This window comes from Sinohyriopsis cumingii, chromosome 6, assembly GCF_028554795.1.
Source record: "Sinohyriopsis cumingii isolate HCF-2022 chromosome 6, ASM2855479v2, whole genome shotgun sequence".
Taxonomy (NCBI): Eukaryota; Metazoa; Mollusca; class Bivalvia; order Unionida; family Unionidae; genus Sinohyriopsis; species Sinohyriopsis cumingii.
In genome coordinates, this window is record NC_142966.1 from 114,508,240 (window position 1) to 114,532,631 (window position 24,392).

Below are 24,392 nucleotides of genomic sequence, written 5' to 3' on the forward strand. Positions count from 1 at the left end.
CTGTTGCCAATCATCCTTTTTCTGGTATACCTCTTGATGAGGTCATGCTGAGAAAGTAGCTTACAGAAACAGATAAAGGGGCAACTCCTGCACTCCCTGCTTTCTCATCTCCTCAATTCAACCCCAAAAGAGAAGCAGAGATCTAAAACGGAGGTAGCACAGGATCATAAAATGGTGGAGTTTAAGAAAATTATAATAAGAGTCTCTTTCTTATGAAGTTGAGGATAAAAGAGGCTGTTAGGTCATTTGCAATTATGTGGTGTGCAGTCCTACTGACTACTCTAGCAACTGGTCACCAGAGATGTCAGGTCAAGAAGGGAGGAAGTCAAAATGACATTCCTAAACAAGTCTGTGGCACCGAACACCTGCTTTAGATTAGAGTGGAGCAGACATGCTGACAGTAGTAGCCATCCTTATCTAGGCTAAGTTTGATGAATGCTAAATATCAGCATGTGATTTGTACCAGTCTGGCACATGAGTTTCAGGCATCAGACCCAACCAAAAAGCCCTCAAATTAGAATGGTCATGAATTTTACTCAATAGGTGACCCTACTACCTTTGACAACTGTAGTAAAAAAAGTTTAAGGATGGATGTTCGTCATCATAGACATCCAACAGGGCCTTGACCTTTTGCATTATACTGACTGTCGGTGGAGGAGACAAAGGCAAAAATATTGTACATCTCTGTGACTGCCACCTCAAAACTAAAATTCTGTCCTTTCCATGGCTGCATTGGAATATCCAGTCAAGTCCATGTATCATCTTCACTGACTAAGGGATTGTCCTCCTCCTCTGTGCAGATGTACAGCATTCCATACAGTAATATTATGCAAAATCATCACCATGTATAAAAGATATACCTGTCAAATATGCTAGAAGGGTCAACTGATTCATGTCCACCATGGTCCATGGTTCAGCTGTGGAATACCAGTCCTGCACAGTTGGTTTGGCAAAGCTGGACAGCTCCAAATGTGATGCTGGTTTCCAATCTACTGGTATGATGGATATGACTGGCTTGCCAGCCAGGGCAGTCTGCTGGACATAGTACGCCATCACTACTTTCAAGCAATGTGCTTTGCCAGTCCAAAATGAAAGATTCATGACCACCACGACTGTATGTTGACTGACATGATCATCGCAGTAGGCACTGTTTAAGGTATCTTCACTGGGGATGCCATTTCAATGTCCATGATAATACCAGTCAGTGATTCAAAATTAGATTAAAGTTTAATACAGCATGTTCAGAAGATTTAGAGCCTTATCTTTTGTCATGGCCGTTCAAATGTATTTTCAAAACATGGACAGAATATCTGCTACAAATAATGCATGCATAATGTGAGGAAGAATATTTTGTGCAGGCAAGGCACATTATGTGGCTATCCTCCATGATGTTAAAGCATCTGCACTTCCAGCAGACTTCTGTCATAAAAAAGAGAAGGAACAACAACCAAGTGCATAAAATAACTATGCAAGTTGTAAAAATATGTGAACCAACATTAAAGAGACAATGCACGAAGTGTATAATAAACCAAACTTTAAAAACAAAATTACACCAGTGAAAACTTGAGTGATAGGGTCAATATCACTTGAACAATAAATACTGGTGAAAATAGGCACAAATACAAATTATTTCACCATGAAAAACACAAATGCTGTATACACTAGGTATATCAATCTGTTGACTTACTATACATACCTCTGAAAATAAATGTTGGATGGTCAAATTAAATATAAATTGCAATGGATTCTTCTGAGGGATTGTTCAGAGTTGCAAGTGAAAATTACAACTAGTTACATTTGGGATATGGCTGGCGCCTATCAGAAACAAGGGGATTTAATCAGTAAGAGTTACTTCCCTTTGTCTAAATTATTGTCGATATGATCCTTCTTTTAGTTGTTGTTGTTGTTGTAGGGTTTAATGCCATTTTTCAGCACAAGATAAGGCTACACATGGCGGCCAGTATTAATGGTGGAGGGAGAACCCAGAAAATCCCTGGAAAGAACCACCAACCCTCGGAAAGCTACTGGCAGGCTTTCTCACATACCCACATTGGCCATTTCAGTAGGAGTAACATTAACAAAAACATTCACTGAACATAGCCAAAACAAAGTATTCTTGATGGCCATTATGGCAGATATTATTTGGAGGGCATATTGGCACCATTTTAATACTGGACCAACTACATGTGACAATCCATTCACAAGAAGCAATAAGATGATTTTCAAGATGGTCTGCCATGGCAGTCATTTCAAGATCCGATTGGCACCATTTTCATTCAACACCATACAGTTTCCTAGTGAAAACCCGTTTTCATATGACAATCCATGTAGGGGAAATAGAGATAAAATGATTTTCAAGATGGTCACCAAGTAACTCCATATAAGTGTAATGATTTACTTTCCGAAGGAATAGCAATAACAATATTTTCAAGGTGGCTGTCATGTCAATTATGTTCAACGTCGACCATCAATATGTCACAAGAAATCTTTTAGTGAAATCCACATGCTGACAGTGATGATGAATGTAATATCAGCACCACTATCTGCATTAATTAACAATTCATTTTGTCAAAACCCCATGTCAACATGATCATCTGTTTAGTGGAAGTAACAGTACAAAGATTTTAAAGAAGGCAACAGTGGCAGCTAAATGGATGTTTTAGGGGCACCATTTATTTAGGCACAACTTGACTCAGGGTGAATCTGTGTGCCAAGTTTCAAGTAGTTTTGGAGGTACAGTAATGAAAAACAATGGATGACGAATACAGGACAATCACAATTGTTTCTGGTAACATGGTATTTTGCCATCACATTAAGCTATAAGTCTACACTATATCTGACCTTGCAAAACTTTTAACACAAAATCTTAGCATTAATGACAAAACCATATCCATTGATTAAGACACCAGTAACATGGTCTTAACATTTTCTAATGTAGGCAAGAAAACAAATAATCTTACTGATCTTCGGACATCCTTCTGACTGATGTCAACCAATTTCTTATTATGTGCCCATTCTGGACCAGCTTCCTGAATGGCTTTCTGAAATGAACAAACAAAAACATAATAGCTGTGCTTGGAAAACATATATGCCCCCACTGCATACCAAAAGGTCAATCTCACCAATGACAAAAAAATAATTTCAAATTCAATAATAACATGAAAGTCTACTCTGGTGATTTACATATAACATACATGCAAAATTTCTTTCATCTATTACGAGTGATTTTTGTTTAATTGTTCCAAAAGGTTTTAGTCAAGAAAGTACACGAAGCAAAATAAATGTAGATAAATCTTGGAAAAATGATGTAATGGTTTAAGAATCTAATCTGGTTATATATATATTACCATACATATACCAACCATAATTTCACTCGTCAACCATTGTTTCATCATGCTTTTGTCAAATGTCTAACTCCAAAAAGTCCCAAAATGTGGAACAAAAGACACTGAGAAATTGCTCTAAACGATCTGAAATCAAATCAGGTTATCTACATATAGATACAAATACTTTAACCAACATTCAGTAGTTTTGTGCAATCAAGTTAACAAGCTTCACAGGAAGAATAAATGAATTAACTACAGATATAACCAGATGATGATACCCCTGCTGCATGCAGCAGAAGATGGGGGTCCTAAAATAGTTATATGCATTCCATGAATCATGTACATGCTGTTCTTTTATCTTGATGGCCATTTCAATCTGAAACTAAACCACTATAACTTGTCCAAATTATACCAAAACTGACATGGTTTTTTGACAATGTAAAATCCAAAGTCCTCAGGCTCATTTGTATCATCAGATCACCAGGGGTATCCCATCTGTAAAGTTTATTTATGTTCAGTAGAATTCAAATTATTATGCAAACACTGTCCTGTCAGAAGACAGTAACCCTGACCTATGAACTACAAGTGCCAAAATCAATGGACCTCTTTGTATCATTACAGGCAACAACACAATTATCTCTAAGGTATGCATAAAGGTTATGTCCTATATATGTAAAGTTATTTCATATAAACCATTGTAATTTCTCTGGCTACATGTACCTTGTTCTTTGACCTCTGAACCAGCAACTCAATAGGCTTCTCTGTATTATCAAGTGCAATATGCATATAGTTTGGGTAATAGTATTTTCAGCAGACAGTGAGTTACTGAGTGGACAGCACCTTGCTTTGGTCAGTCAAAGTGACCTTAACCTTTTACTTTGTACCAAAAATCTAAAGTGTCTTTATGCATGTATCATCAAGGGCAACATTTCCATTAAGATTCAATGATGGTTATGTTCAGTAAAACTCGAGTTATTGAACAGATACTATTTGTCACAGAGACCTTGAGCTCTTATGTCTGGATCTCAAACTTAACAGGTTCTTTGAATTCTATGGGACAACCCAGCTGAAACAGAACTCAGGTTACGAATGGAAACTAAATTATTAACGGACAGATGGATATAAACATACAATAATATAATAAACCTTAACGAGAGTGTATTATAAGTATGTAAAATTTATTACATTCCATTACAAACTAATAACTCGATAATTTGAAAAATCATATAAAATCATGATAATCCAGATAAGCCATGAAGATACAAAAGACCTTACATGAGAGTTAAAGAAGAAAAAATTTTTTTGGGGGGGGAATCTTGGCAAGATCACTTTTTTCTTTAAACAGTCCATCAGTCTCTTAGTACTATAATACCAATTTCATTCATGTTGTAAGTAATTTCAAACAAATGATATATAACAACTGAACAAAGTTTTATCTTAATAAACAACAATTTTTAATCAATCAATCAATAACTGTAATACATCAAAGCTTATACTAAGAAAAAGAGAATGTTCACAGATATTTTAGATAATTTGTATTACATTATATATTGCATCGAGAATATGAATGACTCATGTTATTGGTTCTGTTTTGTGTTCATCCGAAACATATTCATACCATACAGAGAAATATTTTCACGGATATGCTATAATCAAGATCAATCAGCCTTATGCAAAAATAAAATATGAAATGTTGGTACTGTAGAAACAACCCTCTCAGTACAGTGTAATCATGCTGATAAATTTTCAAGTTTAACATAGTATTCTCTGCTACAAACATTTCAAAACATTCTTACCATAAGACCTTTTGCAATTTTTCATACATTTCTGTGGGTTAATATTTCTTTCTTTTAAAATTTAGTAATACTACTTAAATACTTTGCTCTTTCTCTGTTCTCTAGCTGACACAGCATATCAATTTAAGGCAGAGAGAGGAAATGACCGCTATTGGTTACTGTATACATACATATGCACTGAAATAATATCAACTGCTTTATTATTCTTGTCATCAAAATGGGTTGAATAATTTTTAAATAGCATGTAAAAGATAAGTTATTATGATAATGAAGTTGAATAATCAAACAGCTGATCATTTGCTTATCATCAGCAGTAAGAAAGGGGGGGGGGGGTCATTTCCTTCTACATCACATGCAGCTCATTTTTCTTTGGTCTTTAAATTTGTGATATGGATCTACCACAAAATCCACAAAAATGGTACCCCATGGTCTTTAAATTTGTTGTATGGATCTACCACAAAATCCACAAAAAATGGTACCCCATGAACAATAGTGAAATAACAGTATTTCAAATCATATCAAATTTAAATTTTGTATTGAGATGAAAGAATAAGAGATATTTTGTTATATCTTGATTAGTAGGGCCTTTGTGAGAATCCAGGTTCTAGTGCAGGCCTTATAATAATGGCTAGGCCTTTGTGAGAATCCAGGTTCTAGTGCAGGCCTTACAATAATGGCTAGGCCTTTGTGAGAATCCAGGTCTAGTGCAGGCCTTACAATAATGGTTAGGACTTTGTGAGAATCCAGGTCTAGTGCAGGCCTTACAATAATGGCTAGGACTTTGTGAGAATCCAGGTTCTAGTGCAGGCCTTACAATAATGGCTTGGACTTTCAATCATGAAACAATATGAGCACAAATTTTGAACTCAAACTAAAAATGTTGAAATTTTTATGTTCGATACCTTTATGCATTCTGTGTCTAAAATTTCACGGATGTCAGATGACTTTAAATATTGTTTCACTTAGTCTGCTTCAACATTGTCATGACTTAAAGGCTTATAGTCTCAGCTATCAAACTAATTTGGACATTCTCATAACCATAAAGCATGTAGTCTCAGCTATTAAAATTAAAAAAACAAGTTATGATGTACCGGACTTAAATATTTTGAGAAATCGGTATCTGGATTTCCATTTCCTCAATACTACACAGAATTTTACCTTGAAGTAAATTGGAGCCAGATCTCCCACTTCCTTTTCCATGGGAACACACTCTATGTGCATATGTGGAAACCTCTTCAGATGCATACTGGTTTCCATGAACACCACATCTTGATCACGCTCTGAAAACATCTTCGTCAGGTACTTACGAAATGTCTGGAATACACAAACATACATTTAAGGGTATGCAACTTTCACAAGAACCAAATGTTTTCACTTCAACATGAATAAGCATTCCTTACATCAATGTACTGTGCTCAAATTTTACCTGCTCCTATCTTTTTCTAACTTCATCCACTGAAAATTAAATCTTTTTGTCTTGATTATGTTATATAAATTTAAAACCCAATTTTCAGCTTATCCACAAACCCATGCACAAAAATATATATTAGTCATTAATTGCCATCATGATCTGGAATACTGTGATCATGACAGCAAATCTCAAGAATTTTCTGAATGACATGAGTATTGGAACATGAAAGTACACTTCTCAGAGATCTAGACTTAATGCAAAGTCTCCATCCTGAATGGCATTTGGAACCATTTTCAGTGTATATCACCTGAATGGCATTTAGAACCAAACTCTGTGTCTCCCTCCTTAGTGGCATTTAGAACCAGTCTTGGTGTCACCCTCCTGAATGGCATTTATATCAACTTTTAGTGTTTCGCTCCTTAATGGCACAATGAACCAGTCTCAGTGTCTCTTTCCTGAATGGTATTTAGAACCAGTCTCAGTCTGCATCTGAATTGCACTTAGAACCAATCTCAGAGTCTTCTTCCTGAATGACATTTAGAACTAGTCTTAGTATCTCCATTCTGAACCATGATGCCTGTATGAAAAAGTTAAAGGACATCAAAGTGTGCCATTGGCCATGATCATTGCCAAAATTTCTGGATAACTGGTTCATCCATGTTTTGTTTGAATCCGGGTTTCATCTTAGAGTTAGTGAAAGTAGTCATGGAATAAGACTAACTTTACAGCAGCACCCCAGACACTTTAAACTACACATATTTGTTCATGCAAAGTGTCTGCATGATCAAACTGTTGATTATAGAATTTTTTTAAATGGCATCCAGAAAGCAAAGTATGTATAATCTTTTCTGAGAAGATTATTTTTTTTTCTGCAACAGAACATTGGCCCTAAAAGGATCTTTTGTATGTCTGTAGCAGTGGGGACCCTTGACATTGGGGAATGAGCACCAATGTTGATCTGGAACCCTTCTGAGACATCTTTTAGATTAAATGTATTACTGGGCAAAGTGGCTGTGGACAGCAATGCATCTCTTTCCGCAAGTTGTAGATTCACTGATAGTGACACGGTACTGGCAAGCATGTGTAGTTTAGCCTTGTTCAGCATATGCCAACTGAACAGTAAAGTCATATGGACAATTTCTAAACAGCATCCACTTCACAATTAGTTTATGTAATGCATTTTGGCCACTAATTGCAGACTAGAGGGTCTTGTAGGTGATTCATAATCACTCATATTATTTGCAAGTATCCACTTCATGGCAATTTAGGCAGTGCTTGATGTATTTCACCTGCATGAGCTAGCAATTAGATCTTTTCACCTGTATGAGCTACCTATTAGATCTCTATTTGTCTCCCATTGCAAAGTTTAAAGGACAAACACAAACTCACCCAAACTAGTCAGTCATTTATCTGTGGAATGGTGGTTGTTTATTTCTGACCACTGTCCAGTGGTGATAGTTTTGCATTCACATAACATATGAAGCCTTGTGAATCACCAATGTTAACTGATTAAATAAGGGTTAGGGGCATATATCACAGTATCAAGACAGGTTTCTCTTTCTCTTTTTTGAAAATTTCTTGGAAATCATCTTTTATAAAAACAAATGTTGGAAGTTTGGAGTCAAAGTCATGTTTTTATATGACATGCCATGATATGGCAGATAAATAAATATTACAATAATTAGGAAGAAGCCCATGTTAATATGACCATCCATTCAGAATGAGTAGTGATAACAAAATTTTCAAGACACCATCACATAATTATAGTCTGTATCATATAAACATCATTTCCACCTAGGATTATGTAAAAGTCATAAGAAATCCTTAGTTCAAAACCCCACATCAATATGATCATCAACTGAAAAAGAGGTGTGTGTGTGTGTGTGTGCATGTGTGTGTATATGAGATTTGGATTTTTAAAGTAGCTTTAACAATTTTCCAGTCATATCGCTATGATGTCTGCAGCATAACAGTTTATAGTGATGCCTAGCACTGGGGCATCATGCCGCAGACATGTAGCATGATGTCTCACACAGTCACATTATTCTGACACCAGGCCGACCAGTCCTAACACTAACCTCTTAAAGATGGCGCCTAGCAAGGTAGCTGTTAGTACCATTTTTACAAGTCTTTGGTATGACTCGGCCAGGGATCGAACCCAAAGCCTCCTGCATCCGAGGCAGACACTCTAAGCAACAGACCACTAGAGTGGTGTGAGGAACTGCAAAATTTTCAAGATATCATATTGTCACCATTTTTGATCATCAATATTTTACAAGAAGCCTTCAATGGAAACCTCATTTGTTATGTAAAGGCAGCAATAACAAGATTTTTTATTTGGCTGCTGTGGTGGGCATAGTAAAAGTTACATGGGCACCATTTTTATTTAGGACCACCTACAATTCATATAAAGTCTTTTACTGAAAACCTCCTTGCCCATACCTTCATGATGGCCACCATGGTGGCAATACTGAATGCAATACTGGATGTTCAAGAGCCACCATTTTAATTTAAGACCATCCTGACCTAAGAATAAAACTGTTCCAAGTTTCATGACTTTCCTTCAAGTAGTTTCAGAGGATAACAAACAACTGGATTAGTGATAAAAACTGCTAACAGACAATGGATGGATGATGGATGCTGACTCATAGCATAAATTATTCTAGTCTAATGCACATATGTATCTAAAGTGGATCCACAGCATGCATTAGGATTACCTGTATTTCATTCCAGACATCTTCATCAACAGCTGTTCCCGCAGGAACATGCTGCATTGGGACAATCAGGCAATGTCCCTCAGTCAGAGAGTGGCAGTTGGGCAGACATAAATACACCTGAAAAATAAATCTTTCATACATAAACATATCAGCTGATAACTCATCAAAAATGAACTGCAGCATAATCCATGACACAAGACACTGCAGAGAACACTGGTAGGTAAATACTCTTACTGCTCTATGGTCATAAACTAAGAAACAGAAAGAAGCAAAACCAACATGTTTTGTAAAACTGAAAAAATAGTTTAATTACCAAAGTTATAAATGAAAATGTGAGAGGAACGTACTGTAAATAAATCCAAAATAATCCTGAAAAAGTTCTATTAAAGTCCAAAAGAATGAAAAGTTCCGTATAAATTTCAGAACTGGAAATGTACTGATCTGCTAAGAGTCATGACATTGTCAAAATGGCGTTGTTCAGAACTCCTCTGAATAATTAACAATAGTTCAAAATTAATATCTTAGTCCAACAAGCACTTTCTATTTCCACTGAACAATCCAAACAATGTTTTTCCTCTCAAATAATACCTAAATACAACAACAAAAATAGTCTCAAATTGGATTTTACAACAGGAACACACGAAATAAGAATGACTCCAAAATATGAATGAAAATGATTGTTTAGTTCTCTAAATATATACACCTTCAACGGTCTATTATGACTATATGTCGCAATATACCACACATTACTGATCTTATTACTCAACCAAATTTTTCAAAATACCTATTCATGTGACCTAACTCATCTACTAGGAATTAACTTAATTCTTCTAAGATACCACCGAACCGATCTGTCCCAATTGGAAAAAGGTCAAATCTCATAAACATATTTACTAATAATTTTATTATTAGTAACTGTCAACACATAAGTAAGCATCTATTTATAGATCCTATGCAATTTTACGTTCTTGAATATCTTAAAATAGATCCTATCCAAATAATCACTACAACTTACAGTCATGAATAAAAATTACAAAAATCAGACAAAATCGTGCACCAGGAATTTAAAAAAATATAAAGATACATAATAATACTGATAATGCTAGTGGGGGGGGGATTAAGGGGTAGTGCTAATACCTTCCAGTTTGTTTGGTATTGTTTTGTGAGGTTTAATGCCATTTTTTTGCACATGACAGGCTATACATCATGGCCAGAATATCTGGTGGAGGAAGACCCAGGAAAAACCAAAGACCCATAGGAAGATTGTGGCTAGCTTTCTCACATAACCATGTTGGTTGATCTAACTCAAAACTCATGTGGACAAAGGTGGGATGTGGGATGGATCTGTAAAAATGAGTGCCTTAGACCACTCAGCCATTCACGGGATGTTAGATTTTAAGCTGCCAATATATTTATCAAACCGATGACAGACTTTTAGAATCAATCAAGTTGACATGCAGTACTCAAAGATTCATGCATCAGTTAAGTTTTAATTAATTCCCACTCAATATAAAACAAATGTGCATCCATCACAAGTAAATACAAAGAAACTTAAGCTTCATAGCTAGAATTCTACACATAAACTAATACAGCCAAACCTGTCCATATGGTTGCATTAGTTAATTCCTCAAAATAGTCATTTTAAACATTGTTATTTCTTCACTGATATCAAATGGTAATGACTGTGTCATTATGTACAAATAAACAGTCCGTCAATGCACATCTGCATGGAAGAGAAGGAGAAAAACCAAAAAAGACAGAAGAATCAGAAATAATCACATTTTATTAAACCTCGCAAGTTATTTTTGAACGTATTACTGCAATGTTTGAAGAATGATCCAGAAGCAAATGCTTAGGAGTTGTATACAATGTGTGATTATAACAAGAAAAAATACTGATCTACACCCTGGTGTCACTGTGATGTCAGCAACAATCATGCATTGTAATTAGGTAGGGAAAACTAATCCATTAATTAGCCTGTGCCATCATGCTGAATTAAGTTCTCAACAGTTGTAAAAATATACAAAGTCAACATATGGCTGCCGCATTGTTCCAGAACATTAGATCTAGATAGAAAACAAATACAAAGTGTGAAAAATGAGAACAATCAGAAATATGCAAGTTTATAGGAACTTTCAAGCTATTTTCAAATGTATGGCAGCGATGTCTGAACAATCCACATAGAAGTGAGATTTTAATGTATCTCTATACTTTTGCAATCATAGTATAGCAGTCTCTCTTTCCATGCCCATTCTGTCTCATCTTTCCATGCCCATTCAGTCTCATCTTCGAAATGAAACTGAAATGATCTTAGCTCAGATTTCATGTAGCTCTCTTCCATCTGTAAAAACATTCAGCAACCGTTAGTTGAACACTGAACTGTTACTTTAGGTGTTCAATGATGTTTATTGGAATTTGTCTCGGCACCTAATGATTAAAAGTTGCTGCTCTGAGAGTGTTTTACTGTGTAAAAAACATTTTTTTTAAAAGAAGTCTCAGCAACCATTAACCTTTTAAATCTCAAAATCAACAGGCTTCTTCCGTACCTATCTGGCAGCTATTGACAAAGTTTGATCCAAGAATGTGATACTGAGCTACTCTGTTTGTGTGGAAACCATTTTTGTTTCTTTCAGTCAGTGACTCTGACCTCTAACTTTTTACCCTAAAATTGATGTAGTTTTTACATACCTCAAATGCAAGCCAACCACAAAGTTTGGTAACTTCAGATTCTGGAGAACTGAAATTTTTGTGAAGAAACCATGTTTCTTCCTTCAGTCACAGTAATCTTTACCATAAAACTAAACAGGATTCTTTCTTATCCCAAGTGCAAGCCACTCACAAAGTTTATTAACTGTAGATGATGGACAACTTGAGTTACTTGAAAACAAAATTTGTAACAGACAGACAAATGGATAGACAGATAAATGGACAGACATAATAACATAAAATGTTCAACTTTATAGAAGGCATATAAAACCTACTAAAGATCAAAACCTAACCCAGATCTTTTCAATGCAAAGTTTCATACCAAATTAGGTTTCAATCCATAAAAGCTTTTGAGTGGAAACAAACTTGAAAGAAACATTTCTACAGGGGCCATAACTTCATACATTTCAGCATTTTAACAAAAAAATCAAATCTGACCAAGTGTAAAGCCTCATACAGAATTTGTTTTCAATGCATTAAGTACTTCAAACCATGTAGTTCTTCAAATGTAAATGAATGGAACAGAAACAAATTTTATGATGAATGTGAAATGTCAATAACACACGGATGCAAGCATCATTATATGCCCTCTCTATAGACACAAAACTCATTCATTCGGGCTTATAACAAACGAAACTAAAAGTGATAGGGATTCCCTAGAGTTTCCACAGAAAAATTTAATACAAATTTCATTTACCTTAACACCAATGGAAATAATAAGATGCTTAGCAACATTCTCAAAACAAAAATGGCAATTGTCCATGGCCCCTTTCATCTTTTTGTGTTCTGAAATAAAGAAAATTAAATATATAACATGTTATCCAAACAATTATAACAACATATCATAAAAGAATGCAATAAATATGGACCTAACTGCAGTTCAGTGAGTAAACTTTTCCTACAGGACATATTCTACATAATACAGTGTTTCCCTTTACCCTCATTTGCGCTTCAGAGACCCCACATTTTTAATCTGACCCCCAGTTTTGATACCAAAGTTTGTTTTTTACACAGTTTGACCATCAATTTTGACACCAAGGAGATTTTTTACTCTCAGTCTTGCACCCCTAGGGGATACACTGATAATACCCACCTTATGCATTTATGATTGGTGGCGTGTGTGTGTAAATTTCACAATGTTTAAGTTCATATCAAGATTATCATGAACTTTGTCCCTACAATATTTATGTACATACCAGATGAGTTGGCTCCTCCTGTCTTCAGTAAGGTGGGATCTCTCCACTTTGGAGGCATATTATCTCTCCTTAATATGACTGCACTGAACAAAGCATATGTAAGACTTACTTTCGCGAATGATTTAATAAAAATGAAAATAGTAATGAGATATTAGATTCCTGAATGATTTATTTTTTTAAAACTATCTTTTAATTTTTAGAACAACTTTGAATCAGCACTATATATCCAGCATTGTGTTGCTATACCATTAAACCTATATATGTATATGGAGACGTCAGACATGCATAGAAAGAAGTTCTATGAAAACCATGATGTTGTAGAGGAATTTCAGCAGCCATTTTCTTCACATGAAGCATTTCAAGAAAAGCGTACTCAGCAAGGAAAATGTTTTGTTTCTACCAAAAGGAGGGGTGTGTACTTTTTAAGGCATGTGTATTGCTTACATTGCTTATTTTCAGGTTTGATAAGCCGAATATCATGAAGTCACAAAAATGGAAGTAGAAACCTAAGAAACTCAGCTGTAGCTACAAACTCTGAAATTTACACCATATCTGCATTTTGTTTGCATTCAATTTGAGTTCTGTCTTCATTATGTTCACATTTGCGTTTTATCTAAAATCTCATCGTTTTACATGTAGTTTTAGAAATGCAGAGTACAAAATTTTTCACTTTACCCATTTATTCATTTCTGTTCATTTGGAACAAAATGAAATGCATTTACCTAAGTTAGGTTTCCCATTTTTGAGAATTGAAAAGAACCTTAGCTTCTGTATCTTAACAGATGTGTTCTGTAACTAAACAATAAATGCATAAAATGCAAAAGAAAATACTGAATCTATCAGGATTAAAAATAATATCAACTGCAATAAGTGTCAAAACATAGTTGTTTAAATAATGATTGTACAGGCACATCCAACAGTGATGACATCATGACATCAATGTCAGTTGTATTCTATGTCTATGTCAACATGAGCAATGTCATAGATTGTACTGGAGGAAAAGACGTTTCTCAATGTAAAGAATCTTATCCTGGATTATCATGTAAAAGGGATTTCAAATATCAAAATTTAGTGGCAGCTTGAAATTAACTGACATTCAAATCCATTCATGAAATGCTTTGGCATTTCAATTTATTTTCTTTTATTAGTCAACATAATGTGTTTACATTAATGCCATCCTGTCTTCTCTTCATTCATCACTTTGTCTTATTCTGCATTTCATTTTGTAGTATTTAAGTAATTGTCTGGAAATAAAATACAATGGCCAAATCTTATTTCAATAGTGACTTTGAGCTAACCCCACCCCCAGGTCAATATGTTTCTCCCTGAGGCTGTTGGTAACAATGTATTCGATTTCACTGAAATCTGCTATTTAGAACTTTATTTATTTTCCAGGAATTAAATGCACCAGCAAAATCTACTTCTACAACAGCAACATTTACACTGGAGCTGCTGAGACCATAATCAATAGAAGGGATGTAACACACTATAATAGAATTAAAAGAAAGTAACAAAAGAAACATGAAAAAAAGATTGACTTAAACTCCACTTCTGGCTTATAAAACAATAAACTGAGGTTTCCCAGGAAAAAAAATGTCAGTTCTCCTAATTCCAGACACTTGTAAATGGAACTGTAATCAAGGAAATAATAGCCAAGAAATGTAAGTTTTTAAATAATTACTAGAAGAGATATCTCTAGAACTGACCAAAAATAGCCATTGATCTGTCCCTTTCCTCCATTTTTGACTCTGACAGCTGCTTGGCAGCTCTTTGTACAAAGATGTCATCCATCTGAAAATCTTCATCAGCTTTATCCATGTGCTAGAATATAATGCAACAAATTTATAAAAAAAAGAACAGTAACAATAACATAGGAAAGTAGGAAAATAAAATCCCTAGTTAGCCACGTAGTTTCTTGCTGTTCTTTCATACTTTAAATGATAGTCATGATAATTTAATAGCAACAAAACAGAAACACATTTAGGTATTATTATACATAAATTCAACAGATGATTTTGGAAACATCATGAGTTGCCTCCCCCACATGAATAATCTATTAGCAGCAAGTACAGATCAGTAATCTGCATTGTAAATGGATTACTTTCCACTTTGATAAGCCAAAAGAAACAGTATTGTCAGCTATATACAAGACTTCCATTCTGAAAGGAATGAGGATTTTTTCCTCATAAATTCAAGGCAAGAAATAGGCATAGGAACACCCAGTTCATCTATAATTAGTTGATTGCATTTCAGACTTTTCATACTAACACAGCGCCAAACTGCATATACTATGGGCGGGTCTATGTTCCTCAGACAACAGTAATTCATCCTCTTCGCTAACCACTGGATAACTGCATAAATTACCATAATGTTGAGAGTTTAGAGTTATATCCCTTTGCACACATGAACACAGAAATTACACTGCTTTTTAAATCCATGTGGAAGGCAAATTTGTAGTTGTCATTCTTTTCTATTGCTTCTTTCGACATCATAAATATTGGAAGCAGATGACATAGTATTTTCCTTCTATGTACATACACGTGCAGTTGGTATACACCCCTCTGCTGAAGCTGGACTTGTCCAGGAATTGGAAATGACTAGCAAGCAGGGTCGTCTTTCACAACGAAAATTTCCATTTGGAAAGAAATGCACAGACAATAACGGTGTTAGGGCCACCCCCGGGTATAATCAGGTTTGAAATTATAAATCAATAAAAGAACTAAGTTCTGTGCATATTTTATCTGATTTGTGTTTTTCATTGTTTAAATCAGTAGTGAGGTACAAACAAACAGGGAGGTATATTCACACTATAATCCTACATTTCATCATGAAAATATTTCAGTCCATGACCCAATGGTCAATTCTGGTCTCAGTCCTTTGTAAAGTTTTTTCTATAATGAAACAAGAAATGTAACGAAAAAACTTATATGTCAAATTTATTCAATTTGATTAAATTCCGCATAACATGGTCACTATTTACTGATCAGGACAATGATGCTTACTGTCCAGCTGATAAAAATTCAAACACAACTCATGTATAAGCTGTGCATCAGAATTTAACCACTGATGACCAGTCTGAACAAGTACCAGAACTAGACCCAGCCTCCAAGGATGATGATGTGGTATCCAGCTTATAGTTCCCTCAGTGGATTGCTGAAGCTGGAATTGAATCAAATGCATCCACATCACCATACTGCAGCTGAACAGTTATAGTTCAGCTCAGCATCACAAATGATACCAGTATCTGTAGCTCAGTGAATTTTCAAAACTACATCTTGATGCGTAGAGGGAATAACCTAACTTAAACATCATCTGTATCATATAGTTTTCTTTAAAATCTTTAAAACTAATTAAATGTTTTACTTAACATACATTTGTGATATAATCTGCCTTATGAATAGACCATGTTTGTTTACCTGTGGTATGCAAGGTCGATACAATGGAAGAAGCATGTGTCACCAAACATTGCATACATGCAGAGAGTCTGTATGAAGTTACATGCATCTAACTAATGTAGATTAAACATAGCAAACATGGGTAATCTGTATTCACATGACAATCAAATTCACAGGTATGAAATGTAGGATGAACGTATGTCTGTACATATGTATGCAAGGAGCAAACGGACAAGCTGAATTCATAGCATGGCAGGAAAAGCAAAAGCATCTGACAAACTATCAGCTGAATTCTGTCAGACTAAGTATGAAAACTGCAAAACCAGCAGCAATTAAGTACTTTCTACACAGTACTAGCACTTCTTTACTTCCTTGAAATTTACACACACACTCAGACACACATATAGCAGAATCTGAATTATCAAAATTCAAAATGGGAAAAAGAAAGGTGTGGATGATTGGGTCTTCTTATTACTAAAATATTTTGAAATATTTTGGGGGGATATTACATTGGTTCAGATAAACCAAAACTCTGCATAATCTTGATTTGCATGATTGAGGTTCTACAGTAAAAGAATAAACACACAAGAGATGGCTACTTACTCTTCCAGCCAGTCTAGCAAACATAAGATTCTGGTCCTCAGCAGTTCCCATCTTCTCACGCCGGACCTGAAAAGTCAGCACAACTCTAAACTGTTAAAATATATTGAAAACTGGGAATGATGGAACCTCACTTCCTCTACAGACGGGCTCTATATTTTGGTCCCAATAAGGCTGTTCCAATAGTAAATAAACTTCTGTATACCAGGCAACCTCTATATCACTGGCCACAAAGTTTTGTCCAACAGTGTTAACTGTATGGAAAATTTATAGTTTAATAATTTTAAACATACTATGCCATTCAAATATGTGATACAGTAACTGTAAATCTTCAGAGAAAACTGTGCCTTCTTGAAAAAGATACAAGCTGCATTTCATCAAACTAAACATATGTTAAAAAAAACATTTGCACCCTACTCTTACAATGCACAGTGTACATGAATTCCTTTTCAAAATTTAGAATATTCAGGTTGCATCTAATGGATGGGAGGAAGGACAAAGGCTGGGCAGACAAGGGTGACACTTTCTTTAATAACATCGTGGTAGATAATACTAAAATCTATCCCCTAGTCATATAACAATGTTGTATCTTAGAATCAATTTCATTGCAGAATAATTTGATTAAAATATAATCAAGCATAAAACAAAACTGTTACATCACGTTTTTAATACTGTTGTGAATTAAAAAGCATTGGAATGTAATTCATTTTCTGATTTGTTTTATACAAAGTGTCATTACTGAATTTGGATCGATTCATCAGAACTGTTAGTCATGTTTAGATTTTGACCAATCAATACCTCTACTCTCATTCCCGCCACCAAAATACTATTAGCATTGCCTTGGCTTTTGTGGTTTCACTTTTATTGTTTTTTTCTTTCTTTTATTCTGTGTCAAACTCTGAGAGCTATTTTCAGCTCTATTTGTGTAGGTTTCATGAATGGCATATGAGAACTGAAATTTGTAACAAAAGTGACAGATCTTATCTTCATGTATGAAGCTGCATTGTTCAAGATACTGGTATATTTCTGTAAATTAAATAATTAGATCAAACTAATCAAGTAACACTAGTTTCAATCATTACAGTACACACATAGTGTAATTAATTTGCTGTTTGACTTCAGGGATAGCACAATGACATAAGCAATGGTTTTGTTGTTAGGGCTTGACTTTCTTTCTTTCCTTGTATTCACCGAAATATTTCTGTATGCTTTTGAATGAAAAATACATCACTGATCAAGTAGTTTTTGCCATCCAAAACAAAACACTAAATAGAGTAAAATATGACATTTTTTAATATAAATAACAAGTGTGTGTTTTTGGATTGACGTCATGTCCCACCAAGTCATATTTTCCTGACATCAGGCCGACCAGTCCTAACGCTAACCTCGTAATGCTGAGTGCAAGCAAGGCAACTGCTAGTACCATTTTTCGTAAGTCTTTGGAATGACTCAGCTGGAGTTCAAACCCATGACCTCCCACATCTGAGGCAAACACTCTAACCAAATAATAAGAATATCTTTCCCAAAAAATATCTGCAAGCATAACATACTCATACTTTGAAGAAACACACACAAAGATTATCTGACAGTGATTTCCTTCAGCCTTTCAAGAAATTTACACAAAGATTATTTGACAGTGATTTTCATCAGCCTTTCAAGAAATTTACACATAGATTATTTGAGTAAAAATGGTTGACATATCTCAATAAAGTCTGACAGAATGATTCTGCCAAAGTCAAAATGGTTATCCCACAATACAGTATGACAGAATGATTCTGCCAAAGTCAAAATAGTTGACACCCCTCAATAAAAGTCTGACAATGAATCTGCCAAAGTCAAAATGGTTGACATCTCTCAATACAAGTCTGACAGAATGATTATGCCATAGTCAAACTGGTTCACATCCCTCAATATAGTTGAAATGATTCTGCCATTGAAAGTCAAAATGGTTCACATTTCTCAATACAGTCTGACAGAATGATTCTGCCCAAGTCAAACTGTCATGATAATATAAAGGGTTCAAACAGATTCTCTACAGTCTTTACTGAATTTTCACCAGTGGGAGAGACATTATTGCTAAGCAACAATTATTTTGCAGTTTTTTCATTATTTTGTAAAAATATTAGGCCACCTTCAATGAAATAGATTATTAAATATAAAACCGCTTTGGTGGCCTAGTGGTTCTGAGAATCCACATCAGATGCAAGAGGTCATGGGTTTGAACCCCTGCTAAGTCATACCAAAGACTTATAAAAATGGTATTAGCAGCGGCCTCACTTGGCACTCAGCATTAAGAGGTTAGTGTTAGGACTGGTCAGTCTGCTGTCAGGATAATGTGACTGGGTGGGACATTATGCTACATGTCTGAGGCATGATGCCCCAGTGCTAGACATCACTATAAACTGCCACAAGGCAAACATCATAGTGATGACTGAGAAAATGTTAAAAGCTACATTAAAAGGCCAAAACACCCACATTAAATATAAAAATAAATCTTGGATTACATTACAATATATGCTTTTAAAATTTTGATTAAAGATTATTTTCTTTCTTTACAAACACTGTACTCACCAATTCTTTGAGATCATATCTGTCATCATCATCAAAGTACATTTTCCTCTCTCCAACATTTCCATGAGTTTCAACCTAAAATAAGAAAAAATTCATCAAACATGACATATTTAAAGTCCAAACTTGATACAGTGGCATGTGCATATAAAGTATGGTTGGTTGGTTGGTAGGTATTTAATTACACATCAGAATATTAATGACTACATATATAACTGAGACAATCAGTCAAGTACATTGCCCAGGATATGCCACAGGAGCTGACCAAGGTGGTCCAGATAGAATTTGAACCCAGTCTTTAGGCTGAAAGACTTGCACTCTACCACTGAGCCATCACACCTCCAGCTTGTCCTCCTGTGGAAATGTGTCTTTTACAAAGAGGTAGATAAATTAAAATGACATTAAGGTATTTATATGCTGCTGTTTGTGTGTAGTTGTCCTTTATATCAAGAACTTAGTTTTGATAGGTTTCACCGAAATACAAAGAAAAGAACTTAACTCTAGACTTAAACCTAAGTCTGGAATAAAGCAATCTGATTTGCCAGAATTTATCTCTCACCTAAAACTGACTACTCTTGATTTCTTAAATCTGGTCTTAATTTTAGAACTCATTTTGGTCAAATTAAACCCCATATTTTTTTCATTAGATCTAAATGCTTCTGTGTCAATTCAATTCATAAACTACATGCTGGCTGACAAAAATATACTTTACATTAAGCAAAAGTACTCAAGTTCCATGTATGCCTTTAACATAGTTACCTGAATATAACAGACATCTGCTTACAAAGGCCTGTTTTAACAAGTGCCTCTATAAACAGGTTTAACAGTACATAGACCAGAGGTCACAATGCATGGTTGTGCAAATAAAGATACAGCTCAAAACAAGTTTCATTATTTTGAGATAAGCATTTGCAAGCAGACAAGCCCAGCATTCATGGGGACAAAACTCCTGTAAATCATATTGTGGAAAACAGTAAATCAAACTCATTCAATGTTTTTTATCAATGTAAAGCTGCATGCCAAATCTTATTAAAAAGGCAAAATCTTTGGGAAAGTAATGTAGTCAAAATGAACAAGAGATATGGATAACATAACTCATGTAAATTACAGAGCAGGCCAGAAATTAAATGTTTCCAGGATTGAGCTGCATACCTAGTTTTTATAAATCCAACAATTCCCACTGAAATTATCCTACTACCAAATTCCTGATGGACAGACAGATGGACAGACAATCAAACTTATAACTATAGGGCTCTGTCTACTTTTCTCAAAACTATTTAACCTGAAAACCATATAACTCCCTCTACAAAAAAAAAAAGAAAACAACAAACAAATTTTACTTTAAACTATTTACTTATATGGAAACTGATTAATGTCGGGTCTGAATTGAAATAAATATTTCAGTATCAAGGCTGGAAAAAAAATCCAAATATTTTCTACATACCCAAAATTAAGAACACAACATTAGGCGATAAAAAATGAAATAAAAAAAAGGTATTAAGAACAATATTTTAAAAAAGATACAAATTTTATCTTAATTTTTGCAGGTCTCATAAAATTCTACTGAGTACAATTTGTAACTTGTAATGAACCGATGGGACAATAGATTTATCCTCTACACTATCATATATTAACATAAACATGTCTAGGTATATAAATTTAACATTAACACGTCTAGGTGTATACATTTAATACAAACATGTCAAGGTTTATATATTTAACATAAACATGTCTAAGTTTATAAATTTAACATAAACATGTCTAGGTATATAAATTTAACATAAACATGTCTAGGTATATAAATTTAACATAAATGTGTCTAGGTATATAAATTTAATATAAACATATCTAGGTGTACAAATTTAATATAAACATGTCAAGGTTTATATATTTAACATAAACATGTCTAAGTTTATAAATTTAACATACATATGTCTAGTTATATAAATTTAACATAAACTTGTCTAGGTATAGAAATTTCACTAAACATTCAGTCATATGAACATAAAATTAATCCTCGCCATTTATAACTTTTAAAATTCGACACCTTAGATATTGAGGGCTTTACCAGATGGAGTACCTTTTTACTCTTCCTCCTTCCTTTCTTGGGTTCCATTGGATGTTGTCTCTCTGGAACTGGCCTGGTCATACCAGTTCTATCCATGCGTGTCAGAACAACAACATTTTCTTCAGCTCCACGACCGTGACCTTGCGACTTCCCAGTCTTTTCATACTCCACTTTGGCCTGCCTAGCTGCCTCAATCTGTGTCTTCAACTTCTGAGCCAATTCCTGCATTGGAAAGTAAAGAAATGTAACACACACTGGGGGACATCTATAGATACAAAGCTTGACTGCTGCAATATGTGCCAAGATAAAATATTTAAGTGTTAGTCAGACCTAGACCACTCGGCCACCTGGGGCCTCAGTTGCTATTGACAGCTACTTTGTTTTCTCTTAATATTCAGATGCTGGCTCTTAAAATCTCTTGTTCAGGACAAGTGGATTAAAAAACATATTTTCCCAGCCATGTTGATAGGTGTATTCATCATGAAGGGTCCTCATCAAAAATAAAAGGAGGTTACAGTGGCCCACTCTTCATATTCCTGCAATAATATCTATCCCAAAGTTTTAGTTCAGTCTTTTATGTTCTTGTGTGTATTCATGAAACTTCATGGTTGTATTCATCTTGGAGGGTACTATTCACAAAGTAGGTCACAGTGGCCTACTGTTCTTGCTCGAGTGACTTTACAAGGGTTTTTTTTGTTTTTGCTATGGTTTAGCAGAGGAGACCCATCATTTTGCTAAACTCTTGTTTGAACACTTGATCATCTAACACTTTGTCATATCCCCTTACTAGTGTGGATAGTCAAGGTTTTACTGTACTCCATTACTTAGCAAGTATGTAATTCCCGATTCATCAGATCACTCTACATAACATCATCACTGTCTACTGTAGATAGAGACTGTAAAATCACATTTTCATTGCCTGTAAAGTTTTGCTCTTTTTAAATATAATTTTCTGCACAAAAATCACATTAAGATATGAAAATGTTCTAGGTAAGAAAAATTGTATGCAAGAAAGAAATTATTTTATTGGTTTCATAGTATACAATAAAACCTAACAATATGGTATGTGAATTCACTTACATCATCACCCATCAGTTCAGCCTTAACAATCTTTGCTCCCAAGTCATTCATTTCTTTCTCAGATAGGATCCTGACTTCTGGCTCAGGGGTTGGTGACCTCTGACCCTGTTCTGATCCCTCAGAATCACTTTCAGACTGTTCTTTGCCAGAACTGTCGCTTGATGATTCTGACAGAATTAAAAATATTCACTAAAATTATTTACATAAAAAGGAACACTCAAGATCACTTCTGTGTGTGATTGGGGGTATCCAATTTTGACTTTTTTCCCCCAGCATAAAATTTAATTAAGTTTAGTTTAAAATCAAAAATGATTTATTTTTGGTTTGGTATTTTATTTATTTAGTAACTATTAAATTCAATTAAGGAACCCAGCTATCTCATCGTGGGTGGACAAATCTCCAGTTCAACTAGCCAGGACTACTAAACAAAATCATTGTTAGGCAAGTGGAACTTCATGCAAGTACCATATGTGCTTGCTAATAAAGAGTCTAAAGGCAAACTACATAGACCCAGATCTGCCATCCCATAACATGCTGGCAGATCAGGGTATATTCATTGTGTGAGGAGAAATCTGCCAGCACATTATGCAAGGGCAGATAAGTGTTGATGTTGTTTGAAGTTTGATCCAAGTCATATGCCAGTATAGAGAGCAGCCCAATTTTTTAAACAGACTCAAACTTAAAAATTCATATACCTTTTAATTACATCATCCTTTCTGGACAATAAGTCAAAAATTATGAACTGTCACCAATATAATTATATCAGAGGGTAAGAATTTATCAACATTACATGAAAACCTTTTCTTTTCAAGCCCACCTTATATTTAACTAGTAAAAAACTTTGATGGCAAGGTTAATCAAGGAGATGGATGGACACACAGACAGACAGATGCATACATGGATGCCTGAATGATTACTATGTCAAGTGTCTATCCAATACCGACTTCAAAAAAACTAATATAGGTCTTTAGAAGTCCATGCAAAACAAGGAGGAAAATGATTTTGAAATAAAAAACATCTCTCCCCACCCACCCCACTTAATCGTGACAACTGATATCATTCTGTGACAACCTGATACTGGTACTTGCACAGGTCCCTGACAAAAACAGAAAGGAAATATCTAAACAATTAGCATATTGGCAGTTTTACACAAACAAACTGACCAAAAGTGGAGAAAGAAATAATTAAATACAATTTTTTAAGCATTCAGTAAAAATATGAGAGTGTATTACTCCTGCAAGGTTTATGGTCCATGCTTAAGATGGCACTTGATCTTACAAGCCATAGTATCTGAGCAAGTTCTTTATGTTCCATACATATCTAAGTTATTGTTCTTGATCACTTTCAGGACACTCAAACTGAACCACAGAACGTGCTCTAAATTTGTCTAATCCCTTTGATGCATTCTCCAAGGCATGGTTAATGTCTTGATTAAAACTCAGATTGAGATCGACAGTTTGTGTTATACAGAGTTCAAAATATACTCCAAGGCATGGTTAATGTCTTGATTAAAACTCAGATTGAGATCG

The 24,392-nt window shown here is 34.7% G+C and overlaps 1 protein-coding gene across 1 annotated transcript in view; it reads right to left on the bottom strand.

Annotated features, from left to right (window-relative positions):
• The window catches only part of LOC149797767 (pre-mRNA splicing factor CWF19L2-like), a 63,354-nt gene that overhangs the window by 11,595 nt on the left and 27,367 nt on the right, over positions 1-24,392 (bottom strand). Inside the window, exons 8-16 of the mRNA XM_089962709.1 lie at positions 22,864-23,030; positions 21,796-22,005; positions 19,719-19,793; positions 17,151-17,216; positions 14,859-14,973; positions 12,654-12,742; positions 9,251-9,367; positions 6,281-6,436; positions 2,961-3,041 (exon numbers count right to left, since the gene is read on the bottom strand). Of these exons, the coding sequence (XP_089818835.1) occupies positions 2,961-3,041; positions 6,281-6,436; positions 9,251-9,367; positions 12,654-12,742; positions 14,859-14,973; positions 17,151-17,216; positions 19,719-19,793; positions 21,796-22,005; positions 22,864-23,030 (1,076 nt within the window). The remainder of the gene's footprint in view (positions 1-2,960; positions 3,042-6,280; positions 6,437-9,250; positions 9,368-12,653; positions 12,743-14,858; positions 14,974-17,150; positions 17,217-19,718; positions 19,794-21,795; positions 22,006-22,863; positions 23,031-24,392) is intronic.